The sequence below is a fragment of the Athene cunicularia genome (assembly GCF_003259725.1).
Source record: "Athene cunicularia isolate RWA chromosome 1 unlocalized genomic scaffold, athCun1 chr1_part1, whole genome shotgun sequence".
Lineage (NCBI taxonomy): Eukaryota > Metazoa > Chordata > Aves > Strigiformes > Strigidae > Athene > Athene cunicularia.
The window spans coordinates 95,753,711-95,774,383 of NW_020799091.1; the positions used below are offsets into that span (position 1 = coordinate 95,753,711).

Sequence of the window (20,673 nt, forward strand, 5' to 3'; positions counted from 1 at the left end):
CTCAAGTCATAATTATAAATCAATATGCATGTGTACAAAAGATTGGTGTCTCCATAAAGTGCCTGAAATTCAATATTTTTAGTCTACTCTGTCTTCTGAAAGTGCCTGCATATTTTATATTCCCTGTGTGCTAAAAATTGTCTCTGTATTTTATGTATTGTTGTTTGTGTAGCTCCATCTGCAAACATAAGTAACAGCTAGTACTGAAGGTGATATACAGGCTGTATAACATGCCTGAAGACAACAAATCTGAAAGCATACAAATGCCCCTAACTATAAATTTCAAGGACACCATAAGATTTTTTAACCTCAAGCTAATGCTGTTAAGAGTATACCATAGCTGTGTGGGATGCATTCTTGTAGCTGGCAGTAAGGAAAGTAGCTCCAGACTCTGGTTAATGTGCACGTTTTCATGGTTGTGTCCCTGTTTGTGTGAGAAACCCTTCTTTGAGTCAGTGGGATGTGCAGTCAGTGGGGTGTAATTGCTACTGCTGCTGTGTGTTGTCCGCTGGCAACTATCTGCTGGCAAGGCATCTCTGAGGTAAGTGTGGCATGCTGGAGCCCTTTCCAGCTCCCAGGCAAGATGCACAGCTGGAGGGCAACGTGGCTGCACGCCCCTATGTCCAACCACCACAGCTGGGAGCTGTCAGCAGGGAAGGGGTCTCTCACACTGTTCCCAGATGAGGGCTCTCACATCAGCTCACTCATTCAACAGCAGTGCCGGGTGGTGTTTTTGCCCAGCCACAGCCTGAAACCCAATGTGGGAAGCACTGCTGGTGTCCTCTGAAGAGCCTCAAGCACCAAGTAGCACAGCATGGAAATCTTGGTGGGGACTCCCCAACACAGAAGGCACCGTATAGCTGACACAGGAGTCCACCTTTTGGCTCAGAGCATATGTCTTCTTGCCCACAGCCTCAACATAACAATGGGGTGGTTTTTTTTATTAATGTGGAAGGATACAGATTAATTGGAGAAATATTTTCTTCAGTTCTAAATTGGCTGCTTTAATATGATACCAAATAATATAGGAGCCAAGCTTGGAATCAATGGCTTTGAGATAAACAACACAGTATAGTTTGATTCCTTTCCAAAATACATTGTGATGAATCAACATTTTCAGCTGGGAAACTGCTGCCTCCATGGAGTTTTCATTTTTATATTGCAGGGTTACTTTTCTGACAACCAGAAGGTTTGCTAACCATGCACATGCACAGAAAGCCAAAGGTCCATAGTTTTTATCCCTGAGTCACAGGCTGGTGTTACCCTGGGACTCTCATGCAATGGATATTTCCCCTAATAAAGTGGATTTTTGTTTGTGTTTAGGCTGCATTAAACTGCAGCACTAATTAGGAGATGCCAGCAATAGTAATAATTGTATCAGAATAAGGTAGATGTTTCTCTCAGTGCATGGTTATTTCAAGGAAAAAACATAGATATTCGGCAATGTAAATTGCTTATATTTTCTCTGTATAACACTACAGCTATTTACATACCATGTTGTTGGTACAACTGCATTCAGTGGGAATGCATTTCAAAGCTCCTCCTTAACCAAAGAAAACGGAAAGAGTATAGATGGTCAGAATTTGAAACAGCTTTGTATACAATTGCACATGGCAGACCGTGAATTGGTCTCAGCACTTCTTCTGACAGACGACTGAAAATGCGACTAGCAGTGCAAAAACTGTCACAATTTAATGAGATGCCAAATGCTAAACATGCAAAATAACTTCTTTTTCCTGAGATCAGGTTTCAGATTTCTTATTTTTGTTGTGCAGATTATCACTGAAAGTATTTCTATATAGTGGCTTCTTTCAGCACTGAAGGAGCACCTGCACTGGTTCATACAAAAGATTAACATGCAAAACACTGAATAATTCAGAATGCTTCGAGTGGGTAGAAAGACGAGCACACTGAAAATAACATGTTTTTTTAGAAGAAGTTTGCCTTTTTGTAAAAAACTAATAAGCTTGTACTTTTTATTATGAAATACAACATTTCAGGCAAAACATTTCAGCTAGAAATCATATTTTTTAGATTGGGAAGGCACATACAGGGTCCATCTGCCAGATCTGCTCTACTGACAAGGCTGCCTAGCTAAAGTGCATTTCCCATGGTCATTATCAATCTATCCCTGATGAAACAACAGGGTTCAGCATGAATACCAGCAACCACCATTTGCTATGACCCAAGTCATTTGGCTGTCAAACTTGGTCCACAAGTAGAACAGAGACATAAAGCATTCAGGCAACAACTCAAAAGTCAGAAGTTTCAAATCCATGCTTTTCAGCTTAAGATTTTTGCATTTCAATCAAAATAGGAATTTTTTTTGGCACATGGGTGATTGTTTTTTATTTAAAACTGGAACATTGGATTTAAGACAAATAACTTTAAGAGAAGAATGTATTGAAATGAAACAAATTCATTTCTGATCCACAGATAATTTTGCTAGAAATTTTGAAACAGCCCTCATGAAAACTTCCCTTGATTTTATTACAGAACAGAAATTGAAAAATGTTGTTATTCTATAAGCTCAAGATGATCAGTTGTCCACAAAGTACATTTAAAAAGCAGTAGACATTGTATTAACCAGTATTGTTATTAACCAGTTCTGAACTAATAAATCTCTTGCAGCTCCAATCCTTGATCTTGCTGTGGATAACTTAATATTCCTGTCTGGTAGGAGTTTTGCTGATTTCCTTGGGACTCAAAGCACAGATTCTTGTTCTTGTAGAGTCCCATCAAATTCATTGTCTCTGAAGTTAAGGCTGTCATTTATATCTATAATTTTGCTGAGATATCATATGCTACATTATAAAGGTTGCAATTTTATTTCATTACATGAGAAAAAAAGAAAAATAACTTATAGCTTAAACTGAGAGAACTGGTGTTAACCTTTCTCTGTTGCAGGAAGACATCCAAATGTGTAAAATGTGACTGATTGATAGAGAAGTACATGCTAAACAAGTGTCATGTTTCTAATTTTCTTTGGGCTGATCGGATAATCAGTACGTCTTTGAGGTTGCACCTATGGGAGAATAAAAGCAGTTATAGAACTAAAAGAAATCCTTGAAAAGCAGTCCGCAAGAGTCCTCAGGGGGGCTACCTGCCCAACCCTCACCCCAAAGCAGTATACCAAAATGAAATCTATCATCAGCAACTCACGCAAAATCTAAATACAAAGAAAAGGTTGAACAGCAGAACAAAACATGTCACACACTGATGGCAGTTCTGGGTATTTATTAACTGGTCTTATGCTATCTGAGAATTTCTTGTGGACTCTGTAGTCTGTATTCTTTTAAGCAAAACATGTTGTTGGTCATTTCTCCTCTGGTTCTCTTAAAGAAACTACCTGTGAAGCTGTGAGAAAAACTTAACATCTGACATTGTTTTCCAAATACATTAGAAATTGCAGCAATAAGCATGCCAGTATTTCATGTATCTGCATGACCGCTCTCAGCATTTCAGTGTTTATTCAAGACAGGTTTTTTTTAAAGTTCCCATGACTGGCAGGATTCCACTTCCACTGACAGCGTCCTGTTTTCAAACTGACCCCAGTGGGATCAGTGCAGGGCAAATGCTCAACAGTTTTGAAAATTTTATCCTGATTTGAAACCAGTACAGTGAATTTCCAGTCCTAATTACTTATACACTTTTACAAAATATCATTGCAGAGGAAAAGAAAAATTCATTGTCAAATGCACCCAAGAAACATACACTTTGTATGTTTAAATGTAGTAGTGAGACCTCACATAGATAATTACAAAGTAGCTCTAAGGAATGAAAAGTTCTTCCAAAGTTATGAACATGTATCTTCACATGTCTTCCTAAATGAAACACTACAGCCGAATGGTTTGCTGCAGCCAGCCCCAGTGTTAGTTTTATCTACCTCCAAGTAGATGCTGGCTGCTGTTCCTTGCAACTTCCCCATCTGGCCTCAAACCCTTGGAAATTAATGGAAATTTCACTTCTTCCCAGCTGGTTCCTAACTATTGACTGATCTTCTTGTGGTTTGTTTCTGGAGCATTAATCACGTTCAGTCTGTATTGCCTTGGTATTCTTCCAGTATTAAACATCTTAAATAATGCATTTGGTACATATACATTATTGAATAAGCCATAGAGGAAAATGTTAGATAACAAATGTGGACAACATGTCTCTGGTATTTAATGAGTCCCAGCACCTCAAAGAAAACCATGGGATAAATATAACTATCCTAGAAACATTTCATAAGACAGCTGCCTTCTGTTTTAAACACAGCTCTCTCTCTTCCCCCCTCTTCCCAACCCTTTTTGTTGCTAGAACATACTGCTGTTTTCTAAATTTACCCTTCTTTACTGTTTATTTCTGCAGAGAGAAGAGGTGCTCTGGGAAGTAACAGGATTGTCTGTCTGTGCAAGAGACCTTTTCCAAGGTCTCTCTGTGGCATTTAATTTCTTGCTGTTCAGCCCAAAGACCTTACTGGTGCTCAACAGAGACATCACTCGTTCATTTCCAGAGCATATCAGAAGTTTCCTCTGGTCTGTGTTACCCTGGGGATTAATATATGATGAGATCTGGTCCATTTAGGGCAGAACAGTTATTTGGCATTTCCTGATCGTTCAATTACAGGTCTGTTATGGGAGGCTTTCTCACTAGGACAGAGGTTTTGATAAGCTCTCTATTACTGCTCCCCCAAAAAATAACAAATTTACAAGTAGAATGGAAAAAAAAAAAACCAAAAACAAAAACAACCCAACTGAAAAACGCTGAAGGCAAGCGTTATGGAAAGCAAGTATTCCCAGATGCTGTGGACTGTCCTTTGAGTATGAAGTATACTGAACTAGTTGGCATACTGAGTAAGCAAAAAGTTTCAGAGGGGGTCCAAGAGCATCTTATCGAACACTGTCTCTGAAACTTCCTGAAATAGGTCCTTATTTGCATCCCATGTTTAGCAAAATACTGGGGTGGGAATATTTCCCAGAACTTGTTGCACAAAAATACTGTATTGCACCCAGATTTACTGAAGGAAAAAGTACATTAATCAGAAAGTTTATCAAGTAATGTTGCCAAAAGACGCAGTGTTTATGGCCAGTAGTAGGTAATACTACAGAAGATTTTGGTTTGCATGTGATTTTGAACAGGAGGGAGCCAGAGGACTTGCACCAGCTGGATCTAGACTGTCCTATTCTTCCCTGACAGCACTGGGGAAAATGCAACCTAAGCATGCCTCTTCTGCTTTCAAAATCTCATCTGCAAGAATGAGCCATTCAGCCCTTGCCTTGTCATGCCATTTCTCCTCACCACCAAAGGAGGAATGGAGCAGCAAGATTGCCTCTGGGGTGGGGACTGTGCCCATGACGGTTCACCTCTGCCCTGCTGCACCTTTCATAGTTATTTGCTTTATAGCAAATGTCCTGGGTTACTTATATTTTATTCTTGCTGTGGTCTGATATCAATCAATGAATAATTTCATGAATTTCAGTCAACTCATGCTGTGCACTGGCCCATTTTCTGTCAAGTTTTCTCTGAAGTAGCATAGCCTCACTGAGGTTGCAGTTCACTGGATAGAACTTCACTGAGATGGAGGCTGCTGGCTGCTAGTCAGTGAACTAAAACTTGTTTTCTGATGCTCTAGAAGATCTCATGCAAAGCATTACAAATACAAAATGCAGAGGAACAGGACCACAACAACCATTTAGTATTTAGACCCCAATATGCTACAGCTGCCAGAGCCTCTGCTTGGTTTTGATTTCAAAGTTGTTTCTTTTAATTCAGTGCTCTACTAGTCTTGTCAGTCCTAGTCTAAGAAAAAATGATTTCATTATTCATTACATCCTGCACATTGAGAGGAAAAAAGACAGCTCTAGTGGTTTGCTGCACAGCCCAACATTACAGGAGAGAGTTTCCAAGGTGGTCCCTTCTATCAGTAAGGATGCAGTATCATCAGCATTTCTTTCACATAGTTTTAAATCTCTTTGTACTGTCAGCTTGACATCTGGTTAACCATGGATAGTTGACAGTCACATGTTTCAAAGCCTGCTGGTTGACTTATCATCTGCCCTGGATGCCTTTTTATAGGGATTACTGTAAAAGGACTATTATACTGGGAAAAGCTTTGCAGAGTTTGTTGATTTGGTTAGGGAAACAGATGCCAAAATCTTTCCAGCTCTTCCAGCTCTTCAGCAAGACAAAAAGAGAGCTAGCAATACATGGATGAATCAGAAGGTAAAATTAGTATGTGTATCAGCTGATTTCAGGGTTGAATCCTTCAGTGATGCTTTGAATACTGATCTTCAGTCAATGAAAGAAGGACTTCTGCTATTACAACCATGTTGTAGTCATTTCTGCAACCCATATAACATCAGTGATATGAATGATGAACACACATCTGGCATTATGAAACAGGGCCCTGATCTTTAAATTGATTTGACAGATGGCAGCTCCTCAAACACTGACACTGTGGAAATGTGTGATAAACTGAAGGCTTTGCCTGCTATTAGCCAGCCAAAAAAAATCCAAGTCTAACTGCATTAGAACAAATTGCTGAAATTAATGTGGTAGGAGTACTTCCAAATGTGTCTGCATGTGTCTGCATATTTGGCTAACTGTTAGAACAAAAAATCAGGGAGGCACAGCTTTCTGTTTCTGAAGGTTATTTCCCCCCCTGCCCTCAGTTTTTAATTCTCATTCCAAATTCACTTCACTGACAGGAAAACACCCACCCAAAAGTTCCGGATACCCTCAAAATAATCCAGATACATTATGGCTTCAAATAGCAAACCAGTTCCATGCTGTCAACTTTTCATACACTCAAGCACATTTCCCTGTCCATCAACAGACAGGGACAGCCTGGAAATTCCTTCTCATTTCTTCACGGGCTAATCCCACCCACATAACTTCACTCATCCCCTTCTTCCACAGACACTTGGAAAAATTATAATATAAACTACACCTGCCTTTTCTGTATCTGTATCATCAATATTTATTACTCTCTTAATCAAGATATGCTGACCAATGAATAATGTAGCATGACATACTCTATAGTACATTTCATCGGTAGGGGTAAAATTATTTGCTGTCATTGGTTTATATTTCTATTTTATTGACCTTTTAATTTGATTTTGATAGCTTAATTTCTCTTTTCAAACAATCCTCAGAGCCAGAGCAGTTCTATACAGTGGAATAAATGGATCTACAATTCATCATTCATTTCCTTCCCAGTATAAAACCACAACCACAACTAAATTATATTTCCAGTTTATAGAGTGTCATTTGGAGTAGTTAAGAAGAAAAATACATCCTTCCCCATTAACAGAGCCATGACTCACCCTGGATTGGAGAGGAGGAGTGTGCTGTGGTGGCAAGTACAAGTCTCCTGTAGCTGTGATAAAGTCAGCTGAATTACACCAGGGACGAATCTGGCCCACTATAAATGAGCACGCACTCCCTCTTATGACATCTGATTTATCAGAGATATTTATGGCATATTAAATGGACTAATTATGAGGCTTCTATAGGAGACTGTCCAGTCCTACAAGATGCTGAGTCCTTAGAGCATCTTTTGTACCAGTGGGACTTGAAAAACAGCGGTTCCTTGGAGGTGGTACTCGGGACCTGGCAGAACTGGCCCTATGGTTCTTGTTCAGTCTACACTGTCTGTGAGACTGCCCCAAAATCTGCTAGAGACTGGGTAAGGGATCACCCTCATTGCACATAGGTTTTGGAAGGAGCTCTGTGCAATGGGTCAGGGTATGAGAAATGGCACCTCAGATGAGACCTCCGTCCCTAATACCCGTTTGGCCTGCAGCTCAGCCCTGAGTCTAGGAGCAAGGATCACTCTCCTCCCATCACTGACAGTAACAAAATATGCAATTAAACAGAAGCCTGCAACTCTGCTCTCCATTTGACCTTTTCTTGGCTAATGTAATCAGAATGAAGACCTTCCAGCACCCCTGACTGATGCTCCTGGCCTCCTCTTTCAGCGGCTAGTAATTTTTTCCTCAGCTCAATAATTTTCGATTTTCATAATTTTTTAAATGTCTCACACACCTTCTTTTTTTCTGCCCTTCTTCTTCGGTGAGGTATTACTTTTCCCTAAGATGATTTGCCAGATCTTTTGTTCATGTTGTGAATTGATTAGTGCAATTGCCAGGCAACATTTATCTTCTGTGAACGTCTTGCATTAGTTCCTGAGTCAAAGAATTTGAATGGCCAAGAGCTGACCTAAGTGATTTTCTGTTGTCACCTTTTACAATGAGACCTAGCAGATATTGCAGGCTTTGTACCTGGTTGGGTCCATGGGCAAGGACTTCTGAGGAAACAAAACTTGTGATACAAAATCTCCCTTAATCTCTCAAATCATTTAAAATCGCAACTTTTTACATATGCAACACAAGGGATCAAGTTTGAAGCTGACACTCTCAGAGACACAGTGAGACTGCCTAATGCCTCTGACTTGTGCTGAATCTTTCCATCCAGTCTTCTCCTGGGAGTAGGAGGAATGGGCTGTGCAGCAGCCTCTGTCCAGTCAAAATGCTAACTTGAAAAATCTTCCTTCACTGTGATTGCTCTGCTTTTCATCTTGTCCCCACATCCATGAGCTTCTTTTGATTTTAAAACTCTCTGTTCAAACTTTGCCCATATGGAGCTATTTTCTGGCCTGTTGCTCTGGTTAATCCTGATCCCATAAGGTGACGAGGAAGCCAACCACAGAAATCTTAACCTCGTTCACCTTGCAGAGGTGGAGAGACAAGGCTTTAGGTCTTCAGTCTCTGTGACTCTTTCCATCAGTACATGGGCTCCTTGTTCTTTCCCCACCCTGCTCCTCAGGGAGGACTTGGGTTCTTTGCCTCTTCTTATTGACCTCCATAGAAGCACTGCAAGAACGTTTGCTCATTTTTCTTGATTATCCAAGGAGAGAAAGACAATTTGCTCTAGTCCACCCCTTTATGACCTCCTTCACTATGGAAAAAATTCTCTGGATAGCTTCTCTTACTCCTGTTTTTTTACCCGCTATTTCTCATTAAAAAGTCAAGAAGAATAAAGATGAAAAACCTTTGGGAATGTTTCCAGTATCCAGGCAGGGAAAGACAACTGAGAAATACAACTTTCTGTTCTTAGAAAATGCAGTGGCAAGAAATTGTTTGATTCAGCACTAATCAGCAAACAGTTAAATGGTTTGCCATCTGATTTCTCCTACTTGACAAGAAATATATTATAACGAAAAAGCACTGCAATATTTATTATGGAATATGTTGGCAACAGTGGTGATTGAACTTTACTAGAATGCATCCAGTAACACTTTTTGTCAGAAAACTTCTATTATGCAGTTAACAGGGAAGGTTATGAATGTAAAATAAAACCACTTTTTTTGTCTGGGAAATGTTTTACTATGTTTGTATATAATGCCATAAATTTAAATCACAGACTGCAAATCCACAATTTAAGATAAACCTTCATCAACTGCTGCATATACAAGATGGGGCCATCACAATATACTAAGAAGCTCTGTTCAAACTGAGAGTTTATCTTCACAAGCCATTTTTAGATTGCTGAATATTCCTCCAACATATGGAAAACAGTTATAAATAATTTTCACCTCTAGATTATCTCTTCATATTTTTCAAAAAACGTATGTGCAGTTACTGATGCAGCTAGAAGCCACCGTAACAGACCTGTATCAAATATTGTTCAGGGACAAATGGTTTAACAGAAATGGTTCATATTTCTGCTGCGTGCCTGTGATGGATTTTTAATGTTTCCCTAGCCACTGGGCTGCAAGGGACCTCCTAGGCCATCTAATCTAGCATTTCACATGGAGGGCTGCACCCCTACACTCATGTTCTGGCTTGAATCAGGAGCATGAACCCAATGCTTGTGAACCCAGACTCCTGATGGTCCCCACTCACAACACTGTTGTTCTGTGAAGCTGTCTGAGAGCACTCAAACTGGATACCTTTCTGATGACACCAAATGGCTTAATGCCTCCCCAGTGCACAATCAGTGCACATCAACCATCAAGGAGCACCCAGTCATTGGGAAATGGCTACAGCTAACTGAAGTTATCACCTCCCCTGAAATGTGTTTAGGGTGGATATGGGATCCTCAACAAAAGGTCTTTTGCTTCTCAGAGAAGACCATAATGTATCACATGCCTTGTCCATGTAAAGATAGCCAGTGCCTTATAATCCTGTTCATAAGTGAATCAAACACTGTCTAAAACTGTTGCTCAGGGTTACAGATCCACCCTGAACCCTCAGCTGTTTTAAACATGCTTTTCAGTTTTGTTTTAATAGTATTTTGTTTGACAAGTAATTAATGTCAAACATAATAACTACCAGCCACATATATATAAGTATCATTGCTATTATTTTTAGTTATTATTTTGATCACTTTAATCATCAATTGAGTACTTCTAAATTTCATTGTGTGCCAGAAGAACTAGACACACTCTGCTATGATTTATATGCAATGTCATCCCAAGACAGATTTCTGCATTGCACATGTTGAAACACTCTTCAAAAATAAGTGAGTTATCACTGTGTTGAGAAGATCATCACTGCCACTTTCCAAAGAGCATATTGGCAAAAACTGTTATGGAGGCGCTAAATGTATTTTACAAATATATGGCATAAATTAAGATCCACATTGCTCTCAGAAGCTGAGAGAGTCCAGTACCACCCTCCAGAATAGAAGTAGCTGAGAACAGAACAAGCAGAATAAACACTAAGCTGTACTTCTTTAAGTGTTAGCCACTTGGAAAGGGGGCAAAGCTCTAGGGTGGACTGGGTGTTAATTGCATGCTTTCCCTTGCATCATTTACTGCTGAGGTACCAAATGTCTCCAAGATCAGCATAAAGTTCCTGACTGAATTGGAAAATACAATCAAGAAATGATTCAGAGAAAATGCACATTTATTTACTGTATCTGCACTGGATTTTGTTTGCAAAGGAACCTAAAACCTCACCTTCAACAGTGCCTTTATCTTATATTCACATCTCCTCAAGTCTGGCAACTGGGGAGAGTAATAAAAACATTGCAGACCTCCACTTTGGCAAAGGCACCTACATAACAGCTCTCCAGAATTATTACATGTTTAGAGCAAAACAAACCTCCACATTATATGGTTTAATGTAGAATATACACAGAAGTGAATCCTCAAAAGCCAAGTCAGAGTTACTCTGGCTGGCAAAGCTAAAAGAATTAATTAATGGTAATAAGTGGGCTTGTGGAGAGAGGAGGAAACTTTTTGATCCCAGGAATGACGAAAAGACAATTGGATTTACCTATGGCAAGTCTGTCCCAGACAGAGCTACCCATCATGCTGGCCAGCAGAAAGGCCTAGCTGACATTTGGAGCAGGAAAGATATGAAAAGCAATAGAAAGGGAAGAGCAGACACTGACTGAATGCCTGTCAGAGCTCAAGGAGCATCTGAATGATGCTCTTAGGATATGGTTTAGTTTAAGTAGTCCTTAAATAGGAGTTGGACTCAGTAATCCTTGCGGGGCCCTTCCAAATTGAGATATTCTATGATTCTCTCAGGGGAAGTCTGTGACTTCTAACTTTAGCCTGGGAGGTGGGGAGAAAGATGTAGCAGGGTGCTGAGGGGAACAGATGTGAAAAGATTTATTAAACATTTCTTCCAAATATGAGTGGTGGTTATTTCTCCCTCACATGTCCCTGTCGTCATCCATCTGTCCGTCCCCCCGCCCAACCAATCTAAATCCAAGGCTAACACCTAGGGCACTTATCCTTACAAATCAAACATTCAGGAATGCTGAAAGGGACATTCCACTTACACAATTACAGGTGTAATTTACTTATAAATGCCCACCTCCACCCCAAATCTGCTTTTGGATCTAGTACAATAGACACTGTGTGAAAAAAAAAAAAAAAAGAGGTAAAGAAATTAGCATTACAGTTACCTTTGGTACAGAACTGGTATGTAAATCTGCAGCAGAGACAGTGAACTTTGAAGACATAGGGGGAAGAGAGGCAATTCCTGCAACAAGAATATACAAGATTACTGATATTCAGTGTCCACCATGGCATGAACCACAAGCCATTCAGGAATAAAGCTAAATATGCTTTAGTATTGTGAGCCAAACTCTAGCTAACTTGTTGGGCTAACATGGCAAGGTTTTTGTAGTGAAGGGGATCTTGTCTGTGAGAAGACACCAGGAGCTGCCCCCATGTCTGACAGAGCCAGTTCCAGACGGCTCCAAGACAGTCCTGCTGCTGACCAAATGTGAGCCCATCAGCAACACTGGTGGCACCTCTGTGATAATGTATTTGAGAAAGGGTAAAAAACACTGCAACAGGAACTGGGAAAGAGGAGTGAAAAACTGTGAGAGAAAGAGCCCTGCAGACACCATGGTCAGTGTAGAAGCAAGGTGAGGACAAGCTCCAAGTGCCAGAGAAGAGATTCCCCCACAGCCTGTGGAGAAGACTTGGTGATGCAGGTTGTCACCCTGCAGCCCATGGAGGACCACAGCAGAGCAGATACCTACCTACAGCCCATGGAGGACCCCATGCCACAGCAGGTGGATGCATGCACCCTGAGGGAAGTTACAGCCTGTGGAGAGCTCACACTCAAGCAGGCTCCTGACAGGAGCTGTGGCCCTATGGAGAGGAGCCCATGCAGGAGCAGGTTTTCTGGCAGGAACTGTGGGCCCACGGGGGGCCCACATTGGAGCACTCCATTCCTGAAGGGTTGTACCATGGAAAGGACCCAAGCTGGAGCAGTTCTTGAAGAACTGCAGCCTGTGGGAAGGACCCACGTTGGAGAAGTTCATGAAGGACTGCATCATGTGGAAAGAACCCATGCTGGATCAGGGAAAGAGGGTGAAGAGGAGAAAACAGCAGAGATAATGCGTTCTGGACTGACCACAACACCCATTCCCCATCCCCCTGCACTGCTTGGAGGAGATAGATGAGCTAGGAGGGAAGGTGAGCCTGGGAAGAAGTGAGGGTGGGGGAGGTGGTTTTAGTTTTCTTTTTCTTTCTCACGATCCTACTCTGTTATTAATTGGCAATGAATTACATTAATATTTCCCAAGTGGAGTCTGCTTTGCCTGTGACAGTAATTGGTGAGTGATCTCCCCCTCCTTGTCTTGACTCATGAGCTTTTCTATCTTATTTTCTTCCCCTGCCCTTTTGAGAAGGGGGAGTGATAGAGTGACTTGGTGAGCACTTGGTGGCCAGCCAGGGTCAACCCAGCATGCCAATGAGTATGAAAGGAGCCTATCTAGGAACCAGTAGAATCAACTTGTCCAGGTTTACTTAGTTTTCCTTTTATTTTTATAACAGCTACATTTTACAATACCATGTGCTCTTGAAATCTTTTCACTGCACTTATTTCTTCACAATTTATTTGTTAGAGAGAAAAGGATGTATGCCTGGATTATAGACTCTGCGCAATAATTTTATGTCATTAAGTGTTTGATTAAATGTTTTTAGAATAATGTGGTTATAAATGCAAATGGTGGGTAATGATTTGGTAGAGATTTACATTTGCTTCTGAAGAGTCTTTGTGCTTAAGGACTAGAATTTATAATGCCTTAGTCATTTATCAGTAAAATCATAGTTCACTAACTGCCTTTTTTTCTTTCTTTCTTCCCCCCCCCCTGTTCTTTGGTGGTGGTGGTGGTGATTTTTTTTGTTGTTTTTATAGACCAACTACAAAATATTGTCTAAATGGACTATTGTATGGGAATTCAATACTCCCATTGCTGGCCCCAGATGATATTTGGAAGAACAAAGGCATTTGAAAAAACAAACCCAGGACTAAAACTAAATTCAGCTGCAAAGAACTTTGATGTTTTCTCAATACTTTTGAAGAACTGTACTCTAGAAAATAAAAAATATTCTGAAGAGGTTCAGGCCAAACACAAGTCCTACATGAAGTATTGTGAAATCTTGTAATGTAGCTGCTTGACATGTTATCCAAAATGCCTATATTGAGAAGCAGTTTGACAATATGTGATTCACCAACTTAGACTCACTTGGGATTTGTTCTGTGTTCCACAGTTCCTCTGGAATGTATCCCTGGTTTTCACTACCATGTCTTTGCCTGTTTTCCAACTTGCCATCTTTTTTCTTCTCAGTTGAAACTTTTCTAGAAACACAAAGGCCTATCATTAGAACTTCATTATGACATGAGAACTCTTGGGTAGTAGGCTACAGAGAAAAAAATATATGTCTTCCGAAAAAATAGGTGAAAAACATATCTGGGGCTTCTAAGTAATTAGCTAGTACAAATCTTATCTCATGTAAGTATTACCTGTGAAATTCTGTTTAGAAAGTTTCCATCAGCTGCGTTATCAGGATGCAGGAAAACACTGAGCAATCTTCAAAGAGTGAAGACTCTGTTCCAGATCATACTTCTGTAGTAAATTAATTTTGACCTCTAATTCTGAATTATAGGATAATCAACGGCCCAATAATGGCACACCAGCTATTTTTGTGGCACACAATTCTTGTGATTTGAGCCCCTCCAGTTGCAAAAACAAAGCATGTTATCTCACATCACCACAGTTGGCTCCCAAGTGATTAATCTGTACCCTCCAAAGTTAATCTTTCACTTTGAAATTTACTTTACAAGTGAGCATAGCTACAGTGAAGTTGACAGAACTTCCTTGGTTAAAGTTACACATCTCTGAATTTGCAGAACGGCGACCTGCATAGCTGCACAGAGAGAAAAAAAGTGCCTTTTTACTCAAATCTCTTTTGCTGGAAGAGATGTTCTATACATCTATTTCTACCATGGACTGTTCTCTGGGATAGTCCCAGATCCATCTTTGCCTACGTTTATGGTGTGACAAGCACAAATTGATGGCAGGACTATGACAACCCAGGGATTTGTAGGGGGAGGTGAAAATATTCTCAGTTAACAATATTTGTGGAAACTGCTACATTTACTTTCATTATGTTTAGTAGGAATTACTTTACAGACCTGTAGAGCTTCAGATGAGGATTAATGGCTTTCAATTGCAACAGGGGAGGTTCAGACTGGACATTAAGAAAAGATTTTTCACAGAAAGAGTGGTCAGACAGTGGAATATGCTGTCCCAGGAAGGTGGTGGAGTCACCATCCCTGGATGTGTTTAAGGATCATTTGGATGAGATGCTGGGGGATATTGTGTAGGGGAGAACTTTGTAGAGTAGGGCTGATGGCTGGACTCGATGATCCCAAGGGTCTCTTCCAACCTATGATATTCCAATCTGTGATACCGATACACACATAAATCTGACAAGCCAGCTATGACTATATGGATTTTTTTAGGAGATAAACATGTTAGATACCACTGTCATCATTGCTAGAAGACAAGAGCAATTGTTTAGGAATACCACCTCTACATGTTACATGCTACTGTACTGTCTATTTTATCTGATCCTTGGATGTCAACAAACTCAGTGTAGTAGCCAAATCAAAAGCAGTTACAAAAATGTGTGGGAAGTACAGAAAGATAGCCAGCCAAGTTAAAAGTAAACGTGGAAAGTAAAACAATTTATCTTTGGTCTCACCACTTCTTCACTACTACAACACAGCTTCCATAATCTGTACAACTGTCATTCCTTTTACTTCAGGTAGGTTCCCCCCCAAGAAAAAAGCCACCTACAAAATCTGTAAGAAAATAAATCCTGTGATTTCGGTGTCATTGTTTACAGAAGCTAAAACTTTGCAGAACTGTCAACAACTGAGTTTCTAAGTCCAAGCTGAGCCATTAGGGCCTCGACTCATCCCAGTGCTTAAGTATTTGCTTGAGCATTTGCTTAACTTTCAAAGAGTAAGCAACGTTTATGAAGTAAGTACAACTCATGTTTGAAGTTAATGGGAAAATAGGAACTTTACTGTACCAAGATCTAAAACCACACATCCTGTCATGAAGAGAGAATTTATTCGCTCAGACCAGGTTCAAAGACATAGCGGGAAAGTGATGTTATGCCCTATTCTGGACCTGTTTGTGTTGTCTGAAAGAAAGCACTTGTGCAGACCTGCATCAGCAAGGTAGGGTCCTAGGAAGGACACAGACCCAGCCATATCAGTCCCCACTGCTGAGCAGATACTTCCCCACATGTTCAATTGATTTTGCCTTATCAGGGCTGACTCTTGCAGAAGGCTTTTGGCAGAACCAAGTCAGAATCCAAGCAAGAAGGCTTTGTAGGACTTTATTCATAGTAGAACCGACATGCAAGTTGTACCTATTTTTTCGCTTCCCATTAGCTGCTGATTTAGTCCTGCCCTATTTGTATAGCGCACTTGATAAAATGATCAACTTATCATCACTAAGAAATCACATGGATGTTTACTGGTATAGCATGGCATAATTGGCATAATTTCCTCAAGAGAAAATAGTGTTTACCTAATTTCCTTATTTTGTTTCGTATCAATAAAGTGTTCTATAAATGGAAATCTGTCACAAAGAGGTCTCCTCAAAATTTCCCAAGAGGCTGTTCATGAATTTAGGTATCACTGAAGTGTGAGGATACTTGGTGTAACATTTTGTAAACTCTGTAAGAGATGGGGAGTTAAAAGCCCCACAGCATAAGCAGAGGATGAATTTACAATGCTCCCTAGAAGCTTAGAAAAAATAACTCCAAATAACCCCACTGACGATGCTGTCAGAGCCACACTGGCGCCGATAAATAGCATCTTAATGCTGATAACCGTCAGCTCATGATTTCTAAGCTTGCCCAACTCCATGCAATAATTTACCAACAGCTTTGTACTCAAAGTGCCTCTGATAATCACTCGATTAAGTGCTGACACTCATCATCGGGGCAGCTTCATTTATTTATTTACCTTTTCTCAGTCTAACGCTAACGAACCTTAAAGGAGCTGAGGAGGTGGCCTAACGTGCCTGCCAATCCATCCCGATTAGCTGGCGGTACAGCTTCTCCCCGGCAGGTCCGGGGGTACCCGTCCCCCGCCCCGCCCCGCCGGCGCGGCAGCCCCGGCATCGCTGCCGGGCTCGCAGTGACCTCCTGTGGCGGAACGGTGCAGGCAGCCGGCCCGGCGCAGGCAGCGCTCCCCCCACCTTCCCAGGGGCACCTGGGGCTATAGCCAACTTTTAAGGATTTGCTTTGCCCAGCAGTTTCACTAGGAGTGTCTTTATAGCTTGTAATTCAGTGCTTGCTGAATCAGAGAGGTCACGTTTGCCAGGTTTCGATTCTTATCACCCAGTTTGGTGTGGGAACCACGTTCACAACCTGCTGCAAGCTGTGGCCCTCACTTTTGGCCCCTGAGGTCAGTCCCATTCCCCGCATACTGCTCCCCATTCCCCTGCCGTGCCTACAGACATGGGCAAGGTCATCCAGTGGGGCAGCACCCAAGTGTCGTGGGTGTGCAGGGCAGCAGGGCACGGAAACGGGCACATCCCCCTCACCATCCTGCAGCAGCCCAGGAGAGTTCAGTTAAAAGGAAACATTGTCCAACCTCATCCAGCTTACCTTATTTCATTTTGATACGTAGATCCTGAGAAAGAAGAAGAAAAAAAAGTGTTTAAAATGGAGAAAACTAAAATGTGACCTACTACAGAGCTCCTCTTAGAGCATGCACTGTGTTCCAGCTACCACAGGGGCATCTCTCCTCTGTTTACAACTTGTGCAGCATCCCTGTAGGACAGCTTACACAGAAATTGGAAATTGGGCACACAGCAACGAAAAACCTCAGCATAGGAACTAAAAATTGTTGAAAGTTAACATACTCCTGAAAAACACAACCCCCTACAGTTAATGTGAATGGCTGACATTGATAACTTTGGAACCAATTTGTAAGAGAAACAGCAAGGTGAAGGTAAGGAGCATCTTAACCAGGTCATGTTTAAGAGGAGGATCTGTCTGCTCACGCTTCTGCTTACAGGTCTTTGCACACCACCACTGTTGAACAAATGGAAGATCCATATCTAATTGAAGATACTTTTAAATGTATAGCCCATTTGTGAAGGTCCACTTACCTTTCTTCTTTAGGCAGCAGCAGCGTACAACAACCACAACAATAATGATCAAAAGAATAATGCCAACAAGTGAAAGCACAACTGCAAGTACAATAACCCATGTGCTTCTGCTGTCTTCACTGTAATAATTTTCTGTTAAATTAAATGGAGAAACATTGTATTATCAGTCTCAAAACATCCTTTTCAGAAGTTTTACATTTTCTGTGACAAGTTATTAACTGCTTGTTGATTATTTAAACAGGAGTCTGTGTTTTCCAAATGATGGACTATGTATTTACAGATGGTACCAGAGAATTTAAAATGTTTCCAAATGCAAATTCTTTATTGCAATTATAACTTTTCCCACTGCTACTTCTCTTCTGAAAACCACAGGGTTTCAATCTTCCAACCTAAACTTTACTTTGTAGATGCAATGGGCCTCCCAGCACCCTTTGAAGACATGTGGGGTTGGGGAGAGGGGTTAAGACTCAATTTAGATGTCTATACTGCAGATATTAAGCATCTTGTCTAGATGCTCTTGTCAGTGGAGAGAAAATAGGTATTTTGGGTTACAGTTCATTTGGTCAAATGTGTTATGTGTTGTATAAGATGAACAGCTCTGAAGAACTGTCCATTTCTCCCCACAGACCACAGCAATAGTCTTAGGTGACCAGTACAGATGGTGATCTCTAGCCTGTAGATACAATTTTCTGATTAATTCCATCCCAAACTTTCTCCCACTGATTTCAGCAGGTGTTTGATTTTGGGACATACTTGGCAGGGCATCTGTTATCCACTTAAAGAGCAGCAACGAGCAAAACTTCTAGAGCATAGCACCATTTGGGAATACGCAGCTACTAATGCATCTTCTCTACCAGCATTCTCACAACATTAACTTATTACTTTCTCTTTGCTGTAATCTACGGAGTTAAATTAGGTGATTTAAATATAATTCAGTGTCTTGCTGAAATCCGTTGCTATGACCAAACAGTCTTCCTACAGAGCTCCCACATACACAGAATTTTTAAAATACCTTGTACTCCTCATGCAGCTGGATGCACAAGGAAGATGTCAGTTCTGATTGTCACATCATCCCGCCCTTTGGTTCTGACCAAATATTTCAGAAGCACCTCTAATCTGGCTACCCTTTGAAAAGCAGCCCCAAAATAATTTTGACAGTTGTTTAGAAACGAGCTTCTGATCCAAATGACAAGTGTGAGACACATCCAAACTTGACAAAACCCACTCTGTTGCACAAGGTTTATGATTGCCATTTCCTCATTAGAGGTTCCATTTAACACCTGCATGGCCACATTTAGCTGACAGCCTCTGGAAAAGGTACCACAGCAATGTAGGTGACTGGTAGATACATGTCAGGGCTATTCCACTGATGTATGAACTAGAGTATCTGCTGGTTTACCTATGGCAGGGAATAAAGTAAAATTTCTGTTTACAAATTTTCCTGGACATATGTTTGGGGTTTTGAGGTTTCAGACTGCAAAGATACAGGACCAGAGCCTACTACAAAGCTTGAACCTCTGGAGTCTACACTCTCCAAAGATCAGGTCATTATGATTAAGAAATTTGTTCGTCTTCTCTAATCCTAATGCTCAATCAGCATATTTTGAATTTCTTCTGACTATTAGAGAAAACAAGCACACAGTGACCTGCAAACTAGTAGTTAATTCTGTAGGATGTAAACAGTTGTTATTATAATTGATTATAAACTTGTTTATAATATTTTTATCTAGAAATACTGCAAAATCTTGTTCCATAAAGCATGCTACAGGGATTTCAAGATGCCTCAAGTATGAAAGACAGCTATTTAGCTACAGCGGAAAGCGTAACTTTAGTGTGAAGGGAGGACCTAAACACACCTGCACTGGCCCATGCCTCCAGGCTGGTTGCCACACCAAGGTATTTCACTCCCTGTCAGGTTTAGGTTACCTGCCAAAAGAGTATCTACAGAACTGAAGTGAGAAGGACAGGACACAACACAAATACTTCCAGCACTTCAGCATTCTCCCCAGTTTTGGATGTTACAAAAAGAAACTGGAGCTGGGACCAGCAGATACAAACACAGGAGCAGCCAGCTCAACATACAAGTAGAGGTGCAAGAGAGGGGCAGAAAGGCATGAGAGAATTAAACTCCTTTACCCCCATTAGTAAATCCACAACAAGTTACATGAAGTGCTTAGCATGGACAAAGCCACTTCCTCACTCTACAGGGCCCATCTCTGCTGCTATCCCAACCTCTGGCTCCTCCCAAAGCTGCCCAAAAACTTTACTTGTGTTAAGTATCTGCAGAAAAGGGGATCTTCCCCAGCACATGCTGTGACCAAGGAGCAATGAGAGACCGGGAAACGCTGCACATTGCTTCTTGGATACTTTGGAGCTCTCTGGCTGACTTACAAAGCAAAGGAAGATCAGGTTCATGGCAGATTCCCTATCTTCATCTTCTGCAAGTCAAAGGCCACATGAAGTCAACACTGAAGCTAAAGAGAGCTTGGGCCCAGCTAAGGGACTCCACGATACACCCCATTTCCCAATAACAGCTCTGTGAATGCATTTGCTGGGATAACTCCCTGGGAGTTTTCAAATTTGGGGCTCAGCCAAACACCACTGTGCATGAGGTAACTCTGGAGGAGGAGTGACTGACATAAAAATGCATCACCTTGTATGGAAAGGTCTGAGATTAAGACTGATCTAGAGGTGCATTAAGGTAGGACAATTCATTGACCAGGAGGCAGGTGGCTG

The 20,673-nt window shown here is 41.0% G+C and overlaps 1 protein-coding gene across 3 annotated transcripts in view; it reads right to left on the reverse strand.

The window, feature by feature from the left end:
* Positions 1-1,397: 1,397 nt before the first annotated feature.
* Positions 1,398-20,673, reverse strand: part of IGSF5 (immunoglobulin superfamily member 5) — a 34,170-nt gene continuing 14,894 nt past the window's right edge. For 2 of the 3 annotated variants that reach the window (XM_026858898.1, XM_026858890.1), the window contains exons 5-9: positions 17,938-18,069; positions 17,432-17,456; positions 13,984-14,096; positions 11,905-11,981; positions 1,398-3,025 (exon numbers count right to left, since the gene is read on the reverse strand). In XM_026858898.1, the coding sequence (XP_026714699.1) occupies positions 2,957-3,025; positions 11,905-11,981; positions 13,984-14,096; positions 17,432-17,456; positions 17,938-18,069 (416 nt within the window). In that variant the 3' untranslated portion in view covers positions 1,398-2,956. The remainder of the gene's footprint in view (positions 3,026-11,904; positions 11,982-13,983; positions 14,097-17,431; positions 17,457-17,937; positions 18,070-20,673) is intronic. The other variant, XM_026858907.1, reaches the window with a different exon arrangement.